The 19,306-nt window shown below is 38.1% G+C and overlaps 1 protein-coding gene across 12 annotated transcripts in view; it reads right to left on the reverse strand.

Annotated features, from left to right (window-relative positions):
- The window catches only part of THRB (thyroid hormone receptor beta), a 172,680-nt gene that overhangs the window by 21,409 nt on the left and 131,965 nt on the right, over positions 1-19,306 (reverse strand). The window contains exon 1 of one of the 12 annotated variants that reach the window (XM_051610029.1): positions 17,130-17,577. The exons of 10 other annotated variants lie outside the window; for them this stretch is intronic. In XM_051610029.1, coding sequence (XP_051465989.1) covers positions 17,130-17,577 — 448 coding nt within the window. Of the gene's footprint in view, positions 1-10,053; positions 10,401-17,129; positions 17,578-19,306 lie in introns of those variants that run through there. One more of the 12 variants, XM_051610030.1, reaches the window with a different exon arrangement.

Genomic DNA, 19,306 nt, shown 5'->3' on the forward strand with positions numbered 1-19,306 from the left:
CTCTTCCAGAACTTACTGGTTAAGAGGAAGAAGTCAGAAGATGATTTCTCTCATCTCATTTCTGAGGTAATAAAATACCTCAGAAAAATAAATATATTTATTTCTACCTCAAAGGCTTTGACGTGAAAAAATTAAGTAACAGTGAGACAGACAATAAACTTCTCTTTTCTGTTGCACAAAAAACCCCAATATACTTGTATACTGAAGATGAGATCCCAGGTTTCAGGGTGATTGAGGGACCTGGTCAGAAGAAGTATTTATTGAGAGATCATTTGTTTCAAAACAGCTCTGCAGGTGTGGTTAGAGAAACACCAGCAACAAATAGCCTCTGCTGTATTTATCATATCTTACCTGGGCTTGTTCTGCAGGAACATTTAATATAGTGTGAACTCAGGGAAAAATACGTGAGCATTCAAATCTATGTGTATGTACATGCATGTGTTAGAATGACATTTTCTCTTCTAAAGTGGTTTACCAGACACACAACCAGTGAAATCAAATATTGCTGCTATGAAAAACATTGTCAAGGCTTAGTTCTTCTCCCACAATGACATTTGTCGTGATAACATAAACATAATTTCAATTTGAGCCAACACCCAAAACAATTCTGATGGCAATCAAGAAGTAATTCTAAATTAAAGACAACTTTGAAACATGGTAAGATACAAACCTTTCAAAATATGTGTTCTCACGACTCATAATTAATGGAGTCATGGTAAATTTTTCTTTCTGAAAAATCTCTCTGCAAAGACGTAACACAGAGATCTGAGGGTCACTTTGACGGACGAGAGGAAAGTGCAGTGATTTGTGTAACCACATAACATTATTAAAGTGCAGCAAATATTTCAAAGATTCCTGGAATGGCTGAGGTTGTTTAGGCAACTCTGGAGCTCATCTGGTCCAACTGCCCTGCTCTAGCAGGGCCACTTACAGCCAGTTGCCCAAGGCATGCCCAGCTGGCTTTTGAGTATCTCCAAGGATGGAGACTCCACAACCTCTCTGGGCAACATGTGCCCAGGTTTGGTCATCCTCATAGTGAAAATAAAATATTATTTTCTGTCTTCAGAAATAATTCCCTCTATTTCTGTTTGTGCCCATTGCCTCTTGTGCTGTCACTGGGCACCACTGAGAAGAGTCCGGTTCCGTCTTCTGCCTGATGGGGGATCAGGTATTTATACACAATGCTAAGACCTTCCTTGAGCCTTCTCTGCTCTAGGCTGAACAGACCCAGCTCTCTCAGTTTCTCCTCATAGAACAGATGCTCCAGTCCCTTCACCATCTTTGTGGACCTTTCCTGGACTCATCAGTATACCCTTCTTGTACTGGGAAGCTCAGAACTGGACCTGACACTGCAGATGTGTTTCACCAGAGCTGAGCAGAGGGGAAGGATCACCTCCCTCATCCTGCTGGTGATAATTTTCCTAAAGCAGACCAGGATGCCACTGACCTTCCTTGCCTCAGACACACTGCTGGCTCACACTCAACTTGCTGCCCACCAGGAACCCCCAAGTACTTCAATGCAAAGCAATTTCTAGACAGTCAGCACCCAGCTTGTAGTGCTGCATTTATTATTACCCCCAGTGCAGAATTTGGCGTTTCTGTTTGATGAACTTCAAGAGATTCCTCTCATCCTATTTCTCCAGCCTGCCTAGGTTGCTCTGAATGGCAGCACACCCATCTGCTGCACCAGTCACTTCTCCCAGTTCTCCATCACCCTCCAACTGGCTGAGTGCAATTCATGAGTTCAGTAAGGGAAGAGCTATTTGGATGTGGCTGCCTGTAATGTCATCCCTTCCACTAACTTGCTGAACCCATCTGTAGCATCACACGTTAGACTGGACTCCAAGCTTGCTGTCTTTGCGCAGCCCTCACACCTGTATGGCTTGGTACAGCTTGGGGACTTGGCATATCACTGCCACGTTGAGGGCAACCAGCAGCAAAGCTCAGGCAGCAGAAGGCTGTTGGATACTGCAAGACGGCGGCGAGGGGACAACATTATCTTCCAGTTACTAACAAGCCAGAGGGGCAGCTCGCTAACAGACATCTTAAATGAAAGTCCCTTCCTTGAACTATACTTGCCAGACGTTCCCCAGAAAGAAAAGCCCAAATCACAGAAATAAAAAGAAAATACTATCTCAAACTAACCGATCTTAAAATACTTCAACTTTTCAGAGGCTGATGAGTAGATTAGGAGAAAGTAAAGATGGGACAAAGTATTGCTACGGTCTACTTTTATGTCTATTTTGAGCATAATCACAAAAACCTGCAATTCTAGAGAGAATTATATCCCTCTTATGCAATGCTAGGAAGCAGGAGCACTTGGAAGCCATGCCCAGGTATCTGCATCTCATGTTTGTCAATAGTCCTACCGGCACCCGAAAGGGGAGTGGGGGAAGGAGCAGAGAACTTACTGACGTATTATACCAGTCTACAATACGGCAAAAGATCAGTCATATTCAGGTTATGCTTCTCCATTATGAACAAGCTGTATTTAAATAAAGACTAGTGGACACGTGGAGCTGGTTCTGTGACCTTGAGGGAAAAGAGACAGCAGGGTTTCGACTCCAATTTACATCACTGACTCCTAACGGACATTATGCCAGTGGGGGATTAGCAGAAGCTATTATCTCCATCCTGCCCCCCTTTTTCTTACACCTGCCTCTGCACATGCAACGCATACACAACACAACGCTGATACCAGAGGGAGCAGTCAGCAAAAGGATGCATAATTTTCCACTAAATTTCTGGTAAAGATTAATGGCTTCTTGTTGTTGCTGGTTACTGCAGAGCTTGTGCAGCATAGACTATGTCCTCTAAAATTCAGTATCCCTGGTTTGCTTCCTCTAGAATTACTTCTGAATTAAATGCCTTGATATTTCATTAAGCATATAATCTGGTTAGCACTGCTCATGTAATGGCAGCTTTGTTCTATTGGAGGAGCAGGAGACCACTTGCCTAAACCGCTTCCTTAAATATATACAGTAGCCTGCACATGTGACCACTGGTGTCCACCTCCTTCCGGGACTTTATCCAACCCAGGAAACAGTCTCCAGTCCAGCATGGAAAACAAACCTTTTGCCAGGCACTCCTAGTCAGAAATTAAAAATGGCATCCTTACATGCAACCACATTCCCAATTTTGCTGCATCAAAAGCATTAAGTGCCACCTATTTAAGCTACTTAAATTTTATGTTTATCACTTTTGCAAGATTTTGTCCATATCACAAGGTAGACACACACTTTGAACTCTTCTACGGATTCAACAGGAAACATGAATAGAAAAATGGCACCCCAAGAAATAATAAGCAATAAAAGTGTGCAATGAACATATTTTTTCTGTTACAAATCTGAGACTGATATCCACACTTCTTTATGTCTTTAATCCTTCTTTCAACAACTAGTGGGGTCAGAAACTATTAGAAAGCAGGAAAATTTGACCTTCAACTGTATTTGAAAAAGATACAATTCAAAAAAACAGACATAATTCCAAGAGGAATAAGGGGAATTACCCTCAGTTCTTAAAAAACATCATGTCCACTGTAAATAATTTCTAGTAGTTGCAAATATCCAGCCTGACCTCTGTATAAACTCAATGCAATTTCATTTGTAAGACGTGGAGATAAGTACAGGGCATTTTTTTGCTGCTACGGAGGGTTAGAAACAGTATCAGCAGGAGGAAATTTGCCATTTTTTTCTAAACTTGGTACCAAATACTGCAATGGAGCTTCTTGGGAAAGCTGGGAATGGCTGTGGAGTTTTGTGCTGGATGGTTTAGGAACAAGCAGAGCAACAGACTTCTTTCAGTCTTTGCAGCATTTTGGGAAAAGAGAGGAGGGGAAGACTAACAGGGATCTGTTTCTCACATCAGCAAGTAATCTGGCATCTGATGTGTTTAGTAATTTTGAACTGAAAAGAAAAATTCCAATGTGGAAGAAGATGCTGTCTGGACAGAATAACCCAGATGCTCTCTGACAAGAATGTCTGATAACAAGTGTCATGGGAACACAGGATAGGTTCCTACTTCTGGTGTCCATACTTCATCCTGTATTTCTTGGTCAAAATATACTAAGTAAATAGCCAAGAGTAACCATTCAAAAACAACACCAATCTCGCTGAACTGTGTAATAACCACCAGTATTGTTCCTTGGTCTTTCAGGCCTCTGGCTGCTGATTCTAGCATCCTCATGGGCCACCATTTGGTGCATCCTGTATGATACTCAAAGTTAATTATGTGTCAAATATGACAATTCATTTCAATACCAACTTTGGATCTTTCAGTGAAGAACTGCAAACAATGACCTTGACCTGCCATGTCTGGTGTTCCCCCTGCAACCTAAAGTAACTCCTTTGCTTCCCAGACTCCCACCTGCCAGTCTGCCTAATCTTACTGTCTTGGCAAGGCTAAGTACTCAGCAGGACCAGTTGCCCCTATCCTAGAAGAACATGTTGTATAATCCATTGTAACCAATCTTGATGACGATTTACAGTATCTTTTAAATTATAAGTGTAGCCTGTAGCGCCCTTTGTAGGGGCATGGCAAGAAAACAACTCCCTTCCACTGGAAAATGTGTGACGACTTTGCCCCAGCAGCCCTAAGGAAAGAAAGAAATCTGCTAACCTATGAAGTCATCTGAGGTACTCTGTTGCATTAACACTGTATGCCTACACTCTCAAATTACCATTTGCAGGAACGATACCTTAGAGCAGTATAGGTGACCCTCAGTAACAGCTAGGAGAGACACAAATGAGGCACTCAGTTCTTGCCCAGAGCTTCCCTCCCCACCCCCCTAAAGGCAAAGAAAAACTATTCAAATTAAAACAACCCCAGAAAAATTATACTGTTTTTTTTCCACTGTACCTGGCACACATTAGGAAAAAAAGAAGCAGCATATTTTGAAAAAAGTAAAGGACATATTTCAGTTCTGGTAAAGTATTATTGCCTAGACTTTACATCTCCAGGTCTCTGCCTGTGCAGACAATGTAAAATGGGCTTAGGGATTAAACCACACCTTAAACTAGGACCCAAACCGTATTTGACTACCAAACAGGGATATCAGTGAGATCAATGCAAACAAATTATGTCTATATACCAGATGTTCCTTATTAACTTGTTCCTGATCCAACACAGGCTTATATCTTGCAAGCAGAAAAAGTCATTTTTGCTATTACACCCGGACATTTGTGTTTAAAGATCATTACTCAGTATTTTGATTTTCACTATACACTGGCAGACTCATATATATTAAACATATTCCCTGACATCTTTCTTTCTCCCATCTGGTATGGCTTGTGTGACTAAAGACAACTCAATAAATGAGGCGTTCAGGACTTAACAGTAAGCTAGGATTCACTTACCAGACACTGCAGTATGAAAATGAGAAAGATGAAATAATTACTACCTTGAGAAGCCCCAACTGTATCAGAACTGAAAAGAAAACTCAGACTGCTGGTCTACTTATTTCAGAGTCACATTGTAACTCTCTGCAAATTATAAAAAATACAAGAACCATCCACCATCCATACAATTGTGTAGAAAAAGCTAATATTGGAGAAAGCATAGAGCTATGTGAGAAGAAAAGCATATTCTGTTCTTGTTTGTGTTATTACCAATATTCATCTGAAAGACTGGGCTGATACATTGATCTTTGTTTCTCACTTTCTTCAAATTACCCCACTGGGAAAAATGGCTGTTTTATTTCTCTGTTGAGCTTGGAAGCACTGAGAATGTTGCTAAACAGATTCACATATTTACTGTTAGTTAACTGGCTTGCTTGTCCATGGTTTTGATCTTCATTGATATTCTTTGACTTACAGAAGCAATGAAGTTTGGAAAGAGATTCTGCAAAAACAGATTTTGGAACATTTTTAATAATCTCTTTCCCCTCAATGACTTTTCTGTGTATTAAACCTATTCTTTGGGCTTAAACTCCTGTGGTCAGTACTTGCATCCATTACTAACTGCAGGTACAAAATGCATTACTGTAAGAGCTGACCACACAATTTTTTTTTTCCCCAAAAACTGATTTAAATGTTTTTTAGAGACCATAGCTTAGTATCACAAGTAACTTACTTATTCAGAAGTCTAAGCCTCATGGAGCATCGGTTTTACTACTGATGCAAACACAAAGTATGACTTAGTTCACTTTCCCATTCTTCATTTGGTTGTGGATAGGTTACAGTAAAGGAGCTGAAAACACTACTTCTGCTGACATTTTAATTAAAAAAAGAAACAGATCCTCCAAATGTATAATGATTTGGTGAACAAGATGCAATTTTTCTGATCAGAGCTATCTCCCTAGATAGGTGGTCAGGAGCAAAATTAATCATTTTTAAGCCCAAAATAATTGTTAACATACTGGGAGCTGCTCTGCTGCAAAGGCCGAGATGACAAGTGCCCCATGTTTTTGTAAATTGATCCTATGCACACATACTTGCTGCACTGACGAGAAGACATTTTGAAATAACCTCCAGTTCACATTTTCTTAGCTATTCAGAAAGTACCCTTTTAATTTTTTAGCACCACTGAAAACCCTGTTTGGACTAATTGACTTGCATACTCCATCAGTTATGCAGTATATATTCTCAGCTGCACATAAATTGCTTGAGAAAATAAAAAGGGAAATAATAATGACAATTACAATTATACAACAAGAGTAACTTTAAAAGCCTCATTCTCCCACTGGACCAACAGCCCTAAAAAAGGTGGCATTAACTTCACCCTGTATATGGGAAACAAGGTGAAATGCAGGGCTGAGGAGCCAGCACTGCTACAGCCTGACTCAAGAATTCCTGTCTGCAAACCCTTGGTTTTGGGGGGCTGTCTCTGGTTACTTCTGGTCCATCTCCTCAGAGCTTCAAGTCTAACTTCTTAAACAGAAGTGGGCATCCTTTGTTAACTCTGGGAAATCAGTGGGTAAAGGGAAGTGGAAGCCAGCCCACAACCCAGTTTTAACTTCACAGACCTACTTCCCACATTGTCCAAACAGCCAAAACACTGTGTGCCCACCACACACAGGGATGCTGAGGTTTACAGATCTCTGTACATATTTATTTTGTACTTCCCTAACTGCACTATTTCTGCCCTGTAACTGAGTACTGCTCATCCCTGTTCAGGCAGTGTGAGGAGGCCAAGGGGCACTTTTTCCTTGCCACTCAGCCTCTGCACAAGGGTAGGGTGACATGGGCTTTCCCAGAGCATCACTTATCCAATGTGCAGTTTTGCAGCTCACTATAGCTGATGGCACCACGAGAGGGTGAAAAATATGCCTCTTTAAACTCTGTAGGACAGAATGGGACTAGAATCTCATGATGATCAGCCTGGTTCTGCTCACCAGATTTCACAGCCTCATGTAGAAAACAAAGTGTATCTGAGTGCCTGTTCCCTAGCGTAGGATCAGGTTGAAAAGGGCTTCCTTAATAAAACAGCAAGATCCTGCATGAATATTGTGCTGCTGCCTTTTAACAAGTGTACACCACAGCACTAAAGTAAAGACACAGGAGCAACAGGCAGACGCAAAGCTAAATCCACACCACCATCTCTTGACTTTCTGGAACATCATTTTTTCCTTTAAAATTCAAGTCTTTCATCAGAATTTGTGACAGATAATCAGGAAGTAATAGTTTTTAACGTACTGCAATATTAAGGCAGCTTAAGTGCTTTCTTGTATTTCAGAACAACTGGCTATACTTTCTAAATACTTCTTTTTTTCCTTTAGCTACATGTTGTTGAGGTATTTGGTCCTTGTTTTTCGAAGTTATTTTCTGAATTATTTTAAAGTGACATAGAGAAGCAATTAAACTCCCCTTCATAAATAATATATTTTTTTCAGCATATAAAGTGTTGATTTATTTTTTTTTCTTCCCATGAGGAAAAGAAGACTTTAACCATTTCATAACTACCAAAAGTTTTGTTAGGAAAAGACTCCATGTGCTACTGTACAGTGCAATCTGATTTGAACAGCATATTACTGTGATTAATACAAATTTCAGGGGCTAACAGAAACACCAACCGCAACAATCAAGACTCCTCATGAACACCTGTTTAGGGACTTAATTTTGCTTTAATGGGCTATTACCAAGGCTTCTCTAACAAACTCCCTTGTCCCCCTCAAAATCAATTTTGGATCAATACAGACACACATGCCCTGTGTAGAGCCTTCTGTTCTTAGGACAGGATTAAAAGATTCGTTTGTTCTACGATAGCTTGTTTAAAAAGATGGAAATTAAAAAAGAAAAGAAGAGAAGAAGCACATGTCCCACACAGTTTAGATCTCTTCTGCTTAACAAACTCAGCATTTGCAAAGGTTTGACAGAAGGGAGGCAACTTTTTATTGATTATCACAGTAATAAGGCTCTAAAGAATCCCAAAGCATGTTGCTCAGTCTCCGTGAATTATCAATTAAGAGCCAGAAAGCTGCTTCCACCAAAATTCACTGCCATTTCTTAGTGAGACCAAAGTAGTAGAAAACACGGCCAGACAAGCAGTTTTTAAAAACAACTCTGTATCTTTTCAACCAAACTTTAAACAGAGCAGATGTTGGACATCTAGGTACTGAAAAAACTTGCTTAAAAACGCTGGTCTAGGTATATGAATAATTCTTTATAACTTTTAACATTACAAAAAATTGTATTCCTTCACTAACTCTGCAATAGTAAGTCTCTATTTTCTCTAAGTTAATCCTGTGTACTATTTTTCTTAAACCAAAAGTAAGAGACGGGAAAAGTCTACGAAGAGTTGTTAATGAACTAGTTAAAGCCCTATAGCAGATAAATAGCCTTAGAAAGTATTTAAAATGCTACACAATACAAAAACATGCATTATTCACAACTACATTTAGTGTAAAATTTGATCATGCTCAACAGCTTCCTAGAAAAGGATTAAAAAATATATATTCATTTTATTATGAAATACAATGCTGCTCAAAGTATAAAATTCAGAGATTTTTCTACCAAAAATACAGATTTACTGCACCAAGTAATACTGCATATTGCCAGCACAATGGAAAATATTTCAGTTTTCCATGTAATTAATAAGATTAAACAATTTACTTTTTACTACAAACCCACTTTCAAAGTAGTAAATGGTGTTTTCTCCATCTACCTAGTTACATCAGATTCATTTTGGTTTTAGGTAACTGCATACAGGAAATCTGGTCTTAATAGAAAAAGGACATTATGTTGGTACAAGATACTGTGTATTTTTATTCTTTAATAATGTGATTTTAAAGGAACACAGAGAATGTTCACTCCGTAGGCTTTGGTTTGCTTGTCTGAGTTTAGAACAAATAACACTGAAAACATTTCCAAGTGTTTGTTGGTATTCTGGGCTCTTTTTGAGAAATGATACCTGCTTAGCTTACTTGAAAGCAAAACAATACATTCTAAAAACAGACAATGATTTAACCCTGAGGGATCAGATCTTGTACTGTGATTATCTCTCACAAACATATTGATTAGGTCAACTTTTTGGATGCAGAATAGTATTTCTTGCATAAATATATTCCTGAATTTTCAATCTTTTTGCTTTGCAAGATCGGCAACTACATGGCTTTCACTTAAAAGACAGTAATTCTATTAAACATAATAATTTTCCCATTTGTAGTTCTTTTTTCAAAACATTCTGCTCGAGTTGCTGAGTAAACAGAGTTCCCATTTACTGATAATGAGAACTCACATGAACTGTTTTTATGTAGCCCCAAATACAGCTTTACAATGCAGACTATATAATGACAACATTTCAGAAGAAACTTTCTTATCTAGCTCACAGTTGAATAGCAAATGAACTTAACAACGCCAGAAAGCAAAAAGCAAGCAATACATTTGCAAATGTCTTTTATAGATTAAGAAAAAGTGCTTGGAAATCCTCCTCGCTCACAGAAAACCTTACGATCACCTAGCAACCTATGTTACTGCTGCTTTCAATTTTGAACAGGCAGCCTTCACATTCAAAGATGCATCTGAGCCAACTGATGCAACTATAAGTTTAAAGCAAAACAAAAACAGAAACAGAGATGATATATTTTATTTTTTTGTTATTTAAATAAATTGCCCCTACCTTTCTTCTGAGAGTACGATGGCGACTGCACTTGAGAAAAAGTAGGTTTTTCTTCGGTGAAATATTCAGGTTGGTTGTACTGATTCAGGGCCATGTCCATGTCAGAGTACTCGCTTTTAAACACGTTTCCAGGGTAACTACAGGTATAAGGCTGATTCACCGCCCAGGCCTGTTCCATATATATGTTGTTACTGTGCAGGACCTGAGCATCACAACTGCTGTAACTCTGATTTTCTTCGATATATGTGCAATAATCAGTGGACTGCATGTAGCAATTGCTACCAGCAGCTGGGTGCACTTCATATATTTCTTGCATACAGTAGTTCATTTTGTTACCCTATCTCAGCTTCTACTTTACGTACACACACACATGCATACACAGGCAGGCATGCATACACATGAACAGGAGAGAAGCGATGAATATACACCAACAAAGTCGACTGCAAAACAGTCTGTTTTACTTTGGAGCAGCACCTGATGTGCTAAAATCCTATTTATATTGGGACGGCTTGTGAACTCCCCTGCCAGTCAAACATATTGGGAAGCAGATTTATGACAGTCAAAGGTCTTAATCTGTGACTGTAAGTTAATTCCAAGGGAAGATGGCAGGCAGGTAGCAATGACCACCAGACAAAGAAGCGATGTCCCGACAACCCTCCTGTTCCCCTGTTTGTCTGGAATAATCATTTTATAAACCATTTCCAGCCTTTTCCAATATGATTAGAAAATGATTACTAAGGCGAGGACACAGTTATGTCACTGTAGTTGTCAACTTAAGTGTGAAGCATTATAAAGACTGCTTAAGAACTCCCAGAGGGGATACGCTGAAAATCCTAAAATCAATAATCCTGTTTTTCAGCATTAAACCATAGACAATCCAATAGTGCTGTGCTGATGACCCAAACAGTAGTCTAGTTTTACAAAATTTAGCAACTTAATCTGTCATCAGCTTTATTGATTTTGTTTTACAGAATTACATGCATGAATCTCCCCAGCCTTCCACACATACACAATCTCCTCGCTGCCTGGTAATGCATTTATGGGAAAGCAGCTTTTCTAAACTTCAGTGATTTGGGGAGGTAATTTCTATTGAGTTCAACAGGTGGGTAACTTCAAAATAATATAATCAGCAAAAAGAACACTGCTAAAACATTATCAACAAGCTAATTGTTTTGCTATTCTGATTTGTTATCTTTTATGCTTCATCAATGAAGTCCTTTTAGAATTGTTATCTTTTTTGACAACGGACCCAGTAGAGTAAGGCAGGTATTTCCTCACCTACGAGCTATGAACATGTCAATGCTGCTACAACAAAAACTAGTCCATCTTGTAATTGCTTAACCTCAATATGGTTAATATACCTTGTTTAATCAGCCATTCTTTTTGATCTAGAAGAAATGTTTTTATTTTTAACTTATATTAGCTGCTATTTATTTTTTTACTAGGTAAAGTATGTTTTTTTCTTTATAGCACAGGTAAAAATACTGAAAAATTTGTTAAGTCAGTAACAAAATTATATATATGCCTCTTCAATGGCTGTTCTTATTATTAAGAAGCAGAATTATTATTTATTTGATAATGAGGTCTTATTTTTCTTATAGTACTCATTTTAAACAATCTACAGGATTGCCAAAATTATCGGTTAGTTTTGTGCTTTTTTTATCTAGGATCTTAAGTATAAACCTAACAACCCTGACGAACATAAAACTAAACAGTCCTCAGAACTTCAATGGAATAAGTAAGAACCAGACATGACATACACATATTTCTCCATATCCAGCATTCTTTAATGCTGCAGTCCAATGCAAAGAGCTGACAGAGAAATGTTCTCCCTTCCAGCCTACAACAATAACTAACCTATCTAAATACGAAGCCTTACAAATTCGTATCTAATGTGCAGGCTAACAGAACACAGGATAAGTGCTTCAGAGGATCAGAAAAGTTAAAAAACATACTTGGTTGTTTCTAGTTGGTTTTTTTTTTTTCCTTTCTCTCTAACTATAAAAGAAGCATCTTTAACACACGATTCTTATTTACGTGCTCAGAAAATGAAAACATTTGCCAAGTCAAAATGAACTCTTATCAAGATCAATTCTACCAAAGTCAATGAAATTGCCTGCAAAATTAATTTACTCTCCCCTAAAACTCTGATAATTTAAACTAACAACTTACTTCATCAAGTGCACAAATAGTTTCCGATATCCCAGAAGACAAACGCAAATGAACTCTAATTCTCCATGCTGTTTTTACCAAAGATCTAAGCCAACAAACAGCATTGTGAAATACAATGTGAAAAAGAACACAATAAAAGTCAATTTTAATTTTAGCTCAGACCCATGATCTACATTTTACAGTGATTTTGTCTGTGATAAAAATCATGTCCTGGGCAAGATCTGTTTTTTCAAGAATAGGTACTTAGCACTTCATAAAAACATGCCCGTGTTTCCGAAGAAACTCTGCAACAGTTGTTTACACAGAAACCCTCAAACCATACCCATTCATGTGATCTGCTGGTAATACTGCAGTACATACAAATGTAAAACAGAAAACCTGCCGAGCTTACCTCTCCACACTCCCCAGAAAGAAAACATTCCACAAGTGCAATATGTGGGTTGTTAATTTACCACAAAACAATCTCCTGTACTGTAGCTAACAGGAATTTATGTGAGAGCTTGTACAGAGGTGAGGTTGTATTTTACTGGCTAGCAGAGCAGAATACCTGGATACTTTTATACCATCCAGAAAAGCTTTGGAGAACTAGGCTTTAAACTCCTAGTGGGAAATTTTCCCCATCTGGATCTGCTTTGCCAGACAAGAGAGAATTCCTATCAATTTTGTCTGCTCTTGTTCTTTCCCCTCCAATTTGATACAGGTTTGTTACTGAAAAACTGAACAGAATTGAGACTGTGTAGACAGAGCCGTCCCAGCCAGGCTATGGTGTCTTGACATGGCACAGCCCATGACTTACTTCTGATTCCAAAACAAATACTTCAAACATTTCTTCTTTTCTATTGCTATACCAACAATGTTTAGAAATGTTTTATATGTACTAGTTTTGTCAGAATTACTGTAATACTGCAAGGAAATATGTTACACGAAACTGTGAAGAATAAGGAAAAAAGAAAAATGCATGAAAGCCTTTTCTGACCAAAAAAAAAAAAAAAAAAAAATTATAAACACAGCCAGAGAATGGGGGTTCCCCACCTGTAATGTGGTGACATTTAACAGGTTTATAGCACTGCAGATTGTTGTTCCCCTGGAAAGAAATAATTATAAAAAATGCTGCAAAGATTTAACATCCCTATTAAAACTGAAATATTGCTAAAAATATTTTCATTTTAATCTCTTAGGATCCAATCTTGCAGGTAGGTCCTTTTCACCTACCACTTTTAATTACATTGTCTGATGTAAGACAGTCAGACAGGGTCTTTATCAAAAGCTTGAAAAGGGGAGTAGAAAGTGTATTAACCGCTTTTCTTTGTCTTGTTTTCTGATTTGAATATTAGAGTCTTTAAATCATGTCATGTTGAGCTTTCACTGCCTTCAGCAATGCAGTATTACACTTTGAATTTTATTAGTTCACAAGTGTCTGATTATGTGAACACATGGAAATTAATCACTAGCAGAATTAAAACCTCCGGTGCGAGCAAACAGGCCAGTGATTAAACAGAAACTTTGATACTGCAGCAGAAATTACTTTCTGAAAATGAATCTTGAATGCCCCAAAGGTTTTTAAATACTCACCCCGGTGTAAATCAGAAGTAAGTGTACTGCAGTCAGTGATGTTACCCTGGCTGGGCAGAAATCAGGCTGAGAATGCCTGAAAGGAGGTGTCTGCAGGAGAGACTGCCTTAAACTAGACAGTGCAGCTCTCCATCAAGTCCCGTTGCAAAAATTCTGACTTTTAATAATGAACAAAGACCTCACTAAACAGCACTTGTGACTTAACTCAGTTACAAACCCCACCAAAATGAACCCACAGAAATGTAAAGGCAAGGCAGTATTCCTGTGGATGATTCTTCTGACAGTAGACCCCAACCAAGATCCTCGACACACAAAAAAGAAGGGTCATTCAGTGCAACCCACGCTGTTGTGCACCTCCGCTGTCTGTGTGAAAGTGCAGGTGACATATTACCTGCAAGAGCCTTATTCTCCTGACTGCTTCCAAACTGTGTAGCCCTGCTCTAGAGTCCTGGCTGTCTCAATGCCGCAGCCAGGGCCCCTACGTCCCCCTTCTAAAAGATTCGGCAGTGTCAGTATGTGGGAGGCACTGCAGAGCATTCAAATTAGTCAGGGCAGAGTGCTGATTCCGAAGGACCAAATGGAAGGATTGTACATTGCTTGTGTTCACACTTGATGCACACAGATGAATACAATTTAGTATTTGGCCAAAAAGTTTTGCACATTTGAAAACAAGGATAGCTTTCTGAACTCTTAACAGTCATGCACACTTGTATTATCAGCTCCCAGTTTTGTAATACATATTTTTACCTGTTACAAAATAACCATTATATTTCCTACTTAGAGATTTATGGAGGAAAGAAAATAGATCACCGCTCTTCAAGGATTACACAAATCTGCACTTTCAGGACTCTCAACATGGGACAAATCCCAGACAGTCTCTATCTTTTTGTATCATAAAGAAAATATACTGAAAACTGGAACAGCTTTTAAGCAAAACTACTTTTGCAACAAATATCATCTGTCAAATATAGCCATCTCCGTGCCCACGTTTTGAGCTACCACCTCTCTTTAATGCATATATTTGCACTTCCTCATTAATTAATTTTACATACTACTATTAGGTCCCTGAAAATTATATATGCAAACCTATTGTTTGAGGAATCTTATCACATCAGTTCTGACCCTCATGGGTCTTAGCGTTATAGATTAAACCAAGAAAACCTCAAAGATCCGAATCCAAAATAGTACCAAGCACTTACAAAAAACAGAAAGTTACCTCTATATATTATTTACCTTAACTGGAAACTCTACTTCTGACTAAATCATAATGCATGTAGAATTATGGAATTCTAGTTCTGTAAAATTACAACAGCATTTGGCAATTTCTGGAGTATATCTCAGTGGAATCAAACATGTTACAAATTCTCATTTTGTCTACAGCTTTTTCATTTGTCTGCTTGTTTTTGTTTTGTTTTTTAAATTTATGCAGGTGATACAGCTGAGGGAAGAAGAGCTGAAGCTTTCAGGCATGAAATCTTTGGGTTTGCAACAGATGCAGCAAGCTTTGAACTAGCTGCCCCTGGTTTAAACCCAAGGAAAATCTTACACAACAGCACACCTCTTTTTCTCAACACCACACCATGTTTTCTCAACGTATGTTAAGTTAGTTCTTCCTCTAAAACTGCTTCTCCCATAAAACCTGCTGTACCTCAGTTATGACATGCGACTGAATTTGCATGTGACTCATAAAACGCCAGTGTGATGTGCCTTTTACTGAAACACTTCAGACACATTAGTCTGTTTGGATAACAAAGAATATCATAGTTTATATTTAAATGTTCAGATTCACTACAAATCCAGTTCTTCCTCAGAATATTTGACACCTTGAATAAATTTGATTAGTGAATAGAGATTCCTCTTTCATGATCAAGACTCTTCCAGGGCTCATTCTTGCCTTTTCTTCCACTATTTCCCATACTGTTCACAACACATATAGTTAGCACATGGTCTTGTCAGAAAGCATTTGCTCCTTGAGAGGTCTGCCAACAAACCAACAAAAAACCTGAATTGTGTTTCACAACTTTTGAGATGGCATCTGAGCAAATATTGCAAAAAGTAATTATAGGCCTGTGACCCAGACAACCCAATTTGTTAAGTCTCCCCATATCTCCTAATTGGAAGACCCTGTGAGCAGACATCAGTTAATGACACAGCTTACCTCTTGAGAAAGTAACCACCTTACTTAAAACATGTGCCTTTTCTGAGTAATTCCCTACCTCAACTCCACATGAAAACTTCAAGGTAAAAAAGTTCCATTTGTTCAAAACCAAAACCAAGCAGAAAGCTAGCTAATGTAGCTTGACACAACATAATTAACAGACTCTTGGTTGGGACTGTCTGGGTTTGGCAGTCTCCTAACAGCCCTTAGTAAGACGTTAAAGCGATCAACACCTGACATCTGTTAGCAAAGAGGCATTCTGAGGTAAAGAGCAACTAAATCTAAAGAAATCAGGTACTTAGACCAGTTTAACTTTTTCATGAGGTGATATCCTGCCTGACACTGTAATCTTTCTTCCTGGAGTGATGCAAGACCTTAAGTAAAAAAAACAAACAACTTGTAGTCCCTCCCTCCCTCCCAATATGCGGCTATTATTTTTTAGATGAAGAACAATGAACTATTTATCTCACTTTAAAAAGGAATAAAAATAACATAAGCACTACATTTGTGTTAATACCTAAGCAACTGTGATTTTTAAAAGGAATTCTTTCAACGCTGCTCTGATGTGAACAAAAAAATTATCCAAAAGAAAATGGTTAATTCTCATGACTACTGAGGTGAAGAATACTTGTAACAAGAAGTTCCATTTATTTGAGTTCTGGTATGTGCACTTGCTAAGCCATTTGGGATGGTTAATAATAAGCAAGAAGAAAAGGCAAACACAGTCACAGGTGAGAGATGTACCCTGAAAGTAGTAAAAGAATGCTTTGTCTTTGCATTTTAAATGTATCAAGCATATAGTGTATTTTAAAAGGCCAGGTTCAGAAAATATTTTTGATTAATTTATAAAACAATAGAGACAATTTTTTAAAGCACTAAAGGAAAAGTAACTTTTATATTAGGTAACACACAAAACCCCCCAGTAAGTATTTATCCCATTGTCATGAGGGCTATTCACAAAGCTATTAAATGGCATAAAAAGGAATATTAAAAATGACAACTATCCCTGCTGAAAAAAAAAATAATTAAAATAAATCTGTAACAAGAAAATACCCCCCATGTAATACTGTTTTTACCAACAGCCAAACCCCTGACCATAAACAAAGGCAGGACAACATGCATTTGTTTTTTTTAATACACCATTTGCTATGCTCTGCATAATAATGCCAGTTACCTTTACACTTTCTTTCTTCTTTTTGATATTCCTGGGCTCTTGATATGACTTGAAAATTTGCTTTTATATAGCCTGGCTGTAAAACTGTACTAGTCCAAGTGGAAGCATGTTGACATTGAGAAAGCTGCTGTCCATTCCTCTGGGTATCATAATTTTTAGAGTGTCTTTTCCTACACAAATGGTTTTCCTCTATACCTGCTACATTCCATTTCTGATTTCTGTTGGGAAGGTGAATCAGTCTGTCCCATGACAGGAGGCCACGTCCTGGATGTTTGGCAAATACTGCAGGGCTACAAACAGTTGGCATTGCCAAAATCTTGCTCAGGTGTGGAGTTTTGGAAAGCAAGTGGTTCCCCAGCTCTCCTGATGCCGTAGTATTCCTGTGCATCTCCACTTGACCGCACTGATAGGATGCAGAGCCTTTCAGCCATGCCCATTCAGCCACCATAGTTCCCCTTTGGTACAAGTAAATATAAAATTTTCCCGTCTGTGAAGCCTGAAGAAGTAGGCAGATAGACCTACATGGACAGGCTAACACTAGATGTAACTTTCACAACATCACAACTACAACATGGGCCTCGGGACAAGTTACCACCAATTTATTGCCTTGCTCATATGATCATTTGAGGTCTTGTAGGTCGAGGCTGGTCGAGAACAATTTTCAGATACTTAAAACACAAAACATCAAGGATTCAGCCTTGTTTGACTTCACTCTTATCGTAGGCTGACCTGAGGGACACTCTGTTACCTAAGTGTGACATTCTTATGTGGGCATGCTTAGCAGTTCCGCTTGTGCTACCTACTGCCTTTCTCTAGTCGTGGTCACAGCGAGGTATCAGAGACACTAATTTTATCACAGTAGCTTGGACGTTTGGGTCCTGTGTAGACAGTGAACAACACTAAAGCTGCATGATTTGATCTAATTAGTCATAATAACTAGGTAAACTTATTTATTATTTGATGTAGAAGAAATTGAGATATCACTGGTTGATAAATCTGTAAAACTAAATATGGCCCATTTTCCATTACTGGGTAGCAAAACTAAATTTTATAGGAATGACACATCAGTGCGGACATTCCACATTTAAAGAAATAATTCTGTATGAATCAAAAATCAAATACAAAATAGCTTTCTAACTTGCATATAGAAAATAATAAATTCCAGATGTTCAATGATAGAGATTGACTGTGGTTTTAATTATAGTAAGATTCTGTTATCTTAATGGACTTAAAGAGTTAATTTTACATACATTTCACTTGGTAAAATCATTCATATACATATTAGGAAATAAGTCAGTAATTTTCTGATTAAAAAACAAACATAAAAACCCCCCTGGATTTCAGTTACCAGTTTTATCATACTGTTAACTGCTGTTTCTGAAAGTTTTGTCTTAAGACTTCTGCTAAGTGGACCATTGCTAGCACAGGACATATTCAGAAGACCTCATTATGGTTAGTATTAAATCTGTTATCCTGACAACATGTATAGATTTCCTCAATAACTTATTTAAATTTAAATGTAACTGCATACCTTTTTTTCTGTCAGGAATGTATGCTCACATGAGGTTTGTAGTTAAAGTCCATTTCTTCTATTCACTGTATCTCAGCTGGACATCAATAGCACAAATTTGTATAAGAAACTATCTGGCATCACCAAATTCAGTGCAAAAGGCAAGTGAGTTAACTACAGAATTTGCACTTACCTACTTCTGGCATTACAGATCTGCTCTTATTTCAGACTCATCTTTCTTAGTAAAATTAAAAACTAACTCTAAATGCAGGTAATAAGACAAGAGAACATCACTAGGAGGATAATCAGATTTAAAACAGAATAGTGAAAGTAAACCAGAAAACACTAGACAGTTTAACAAAATTAAAAGCACAGAAATTTTGTTCATAATTCGAACACTTTTATATCTTCTAAACTTTGTAATAAATGTAAGCTCAGAGGGAGAGACTGGACTGTTTTGGAAAGACCTCCTGGGAGCTGCACTAGACTTCCCTGTAAGATCCGAACTTGGCTGTTTCAGTCTTCCTGGCATCAAGAGGAACTCTGCACTGTAACTTGCCCTTCCAGCAGGCTTTATGCAAGCTCTGACAACGTATTCTTCAGTACAAGACTACTCTCCCCTTCCCTGTCTTCCCTCATGTTCTAGTTCTCTCTCTGTATGGATAAT

This window comes from Apus apus, chromosome 2, assembly GCF_020740795.1.
Source record: "Apus apus isolate bApuApu2 chromosome 2, bApuApu2.pri.cur, whole genome shotgun sequence".
NCBI lineage: Eukaryota > Metazoa > Chordata > Aves > Apodiformes > Apodidae > Apus > Apus apus.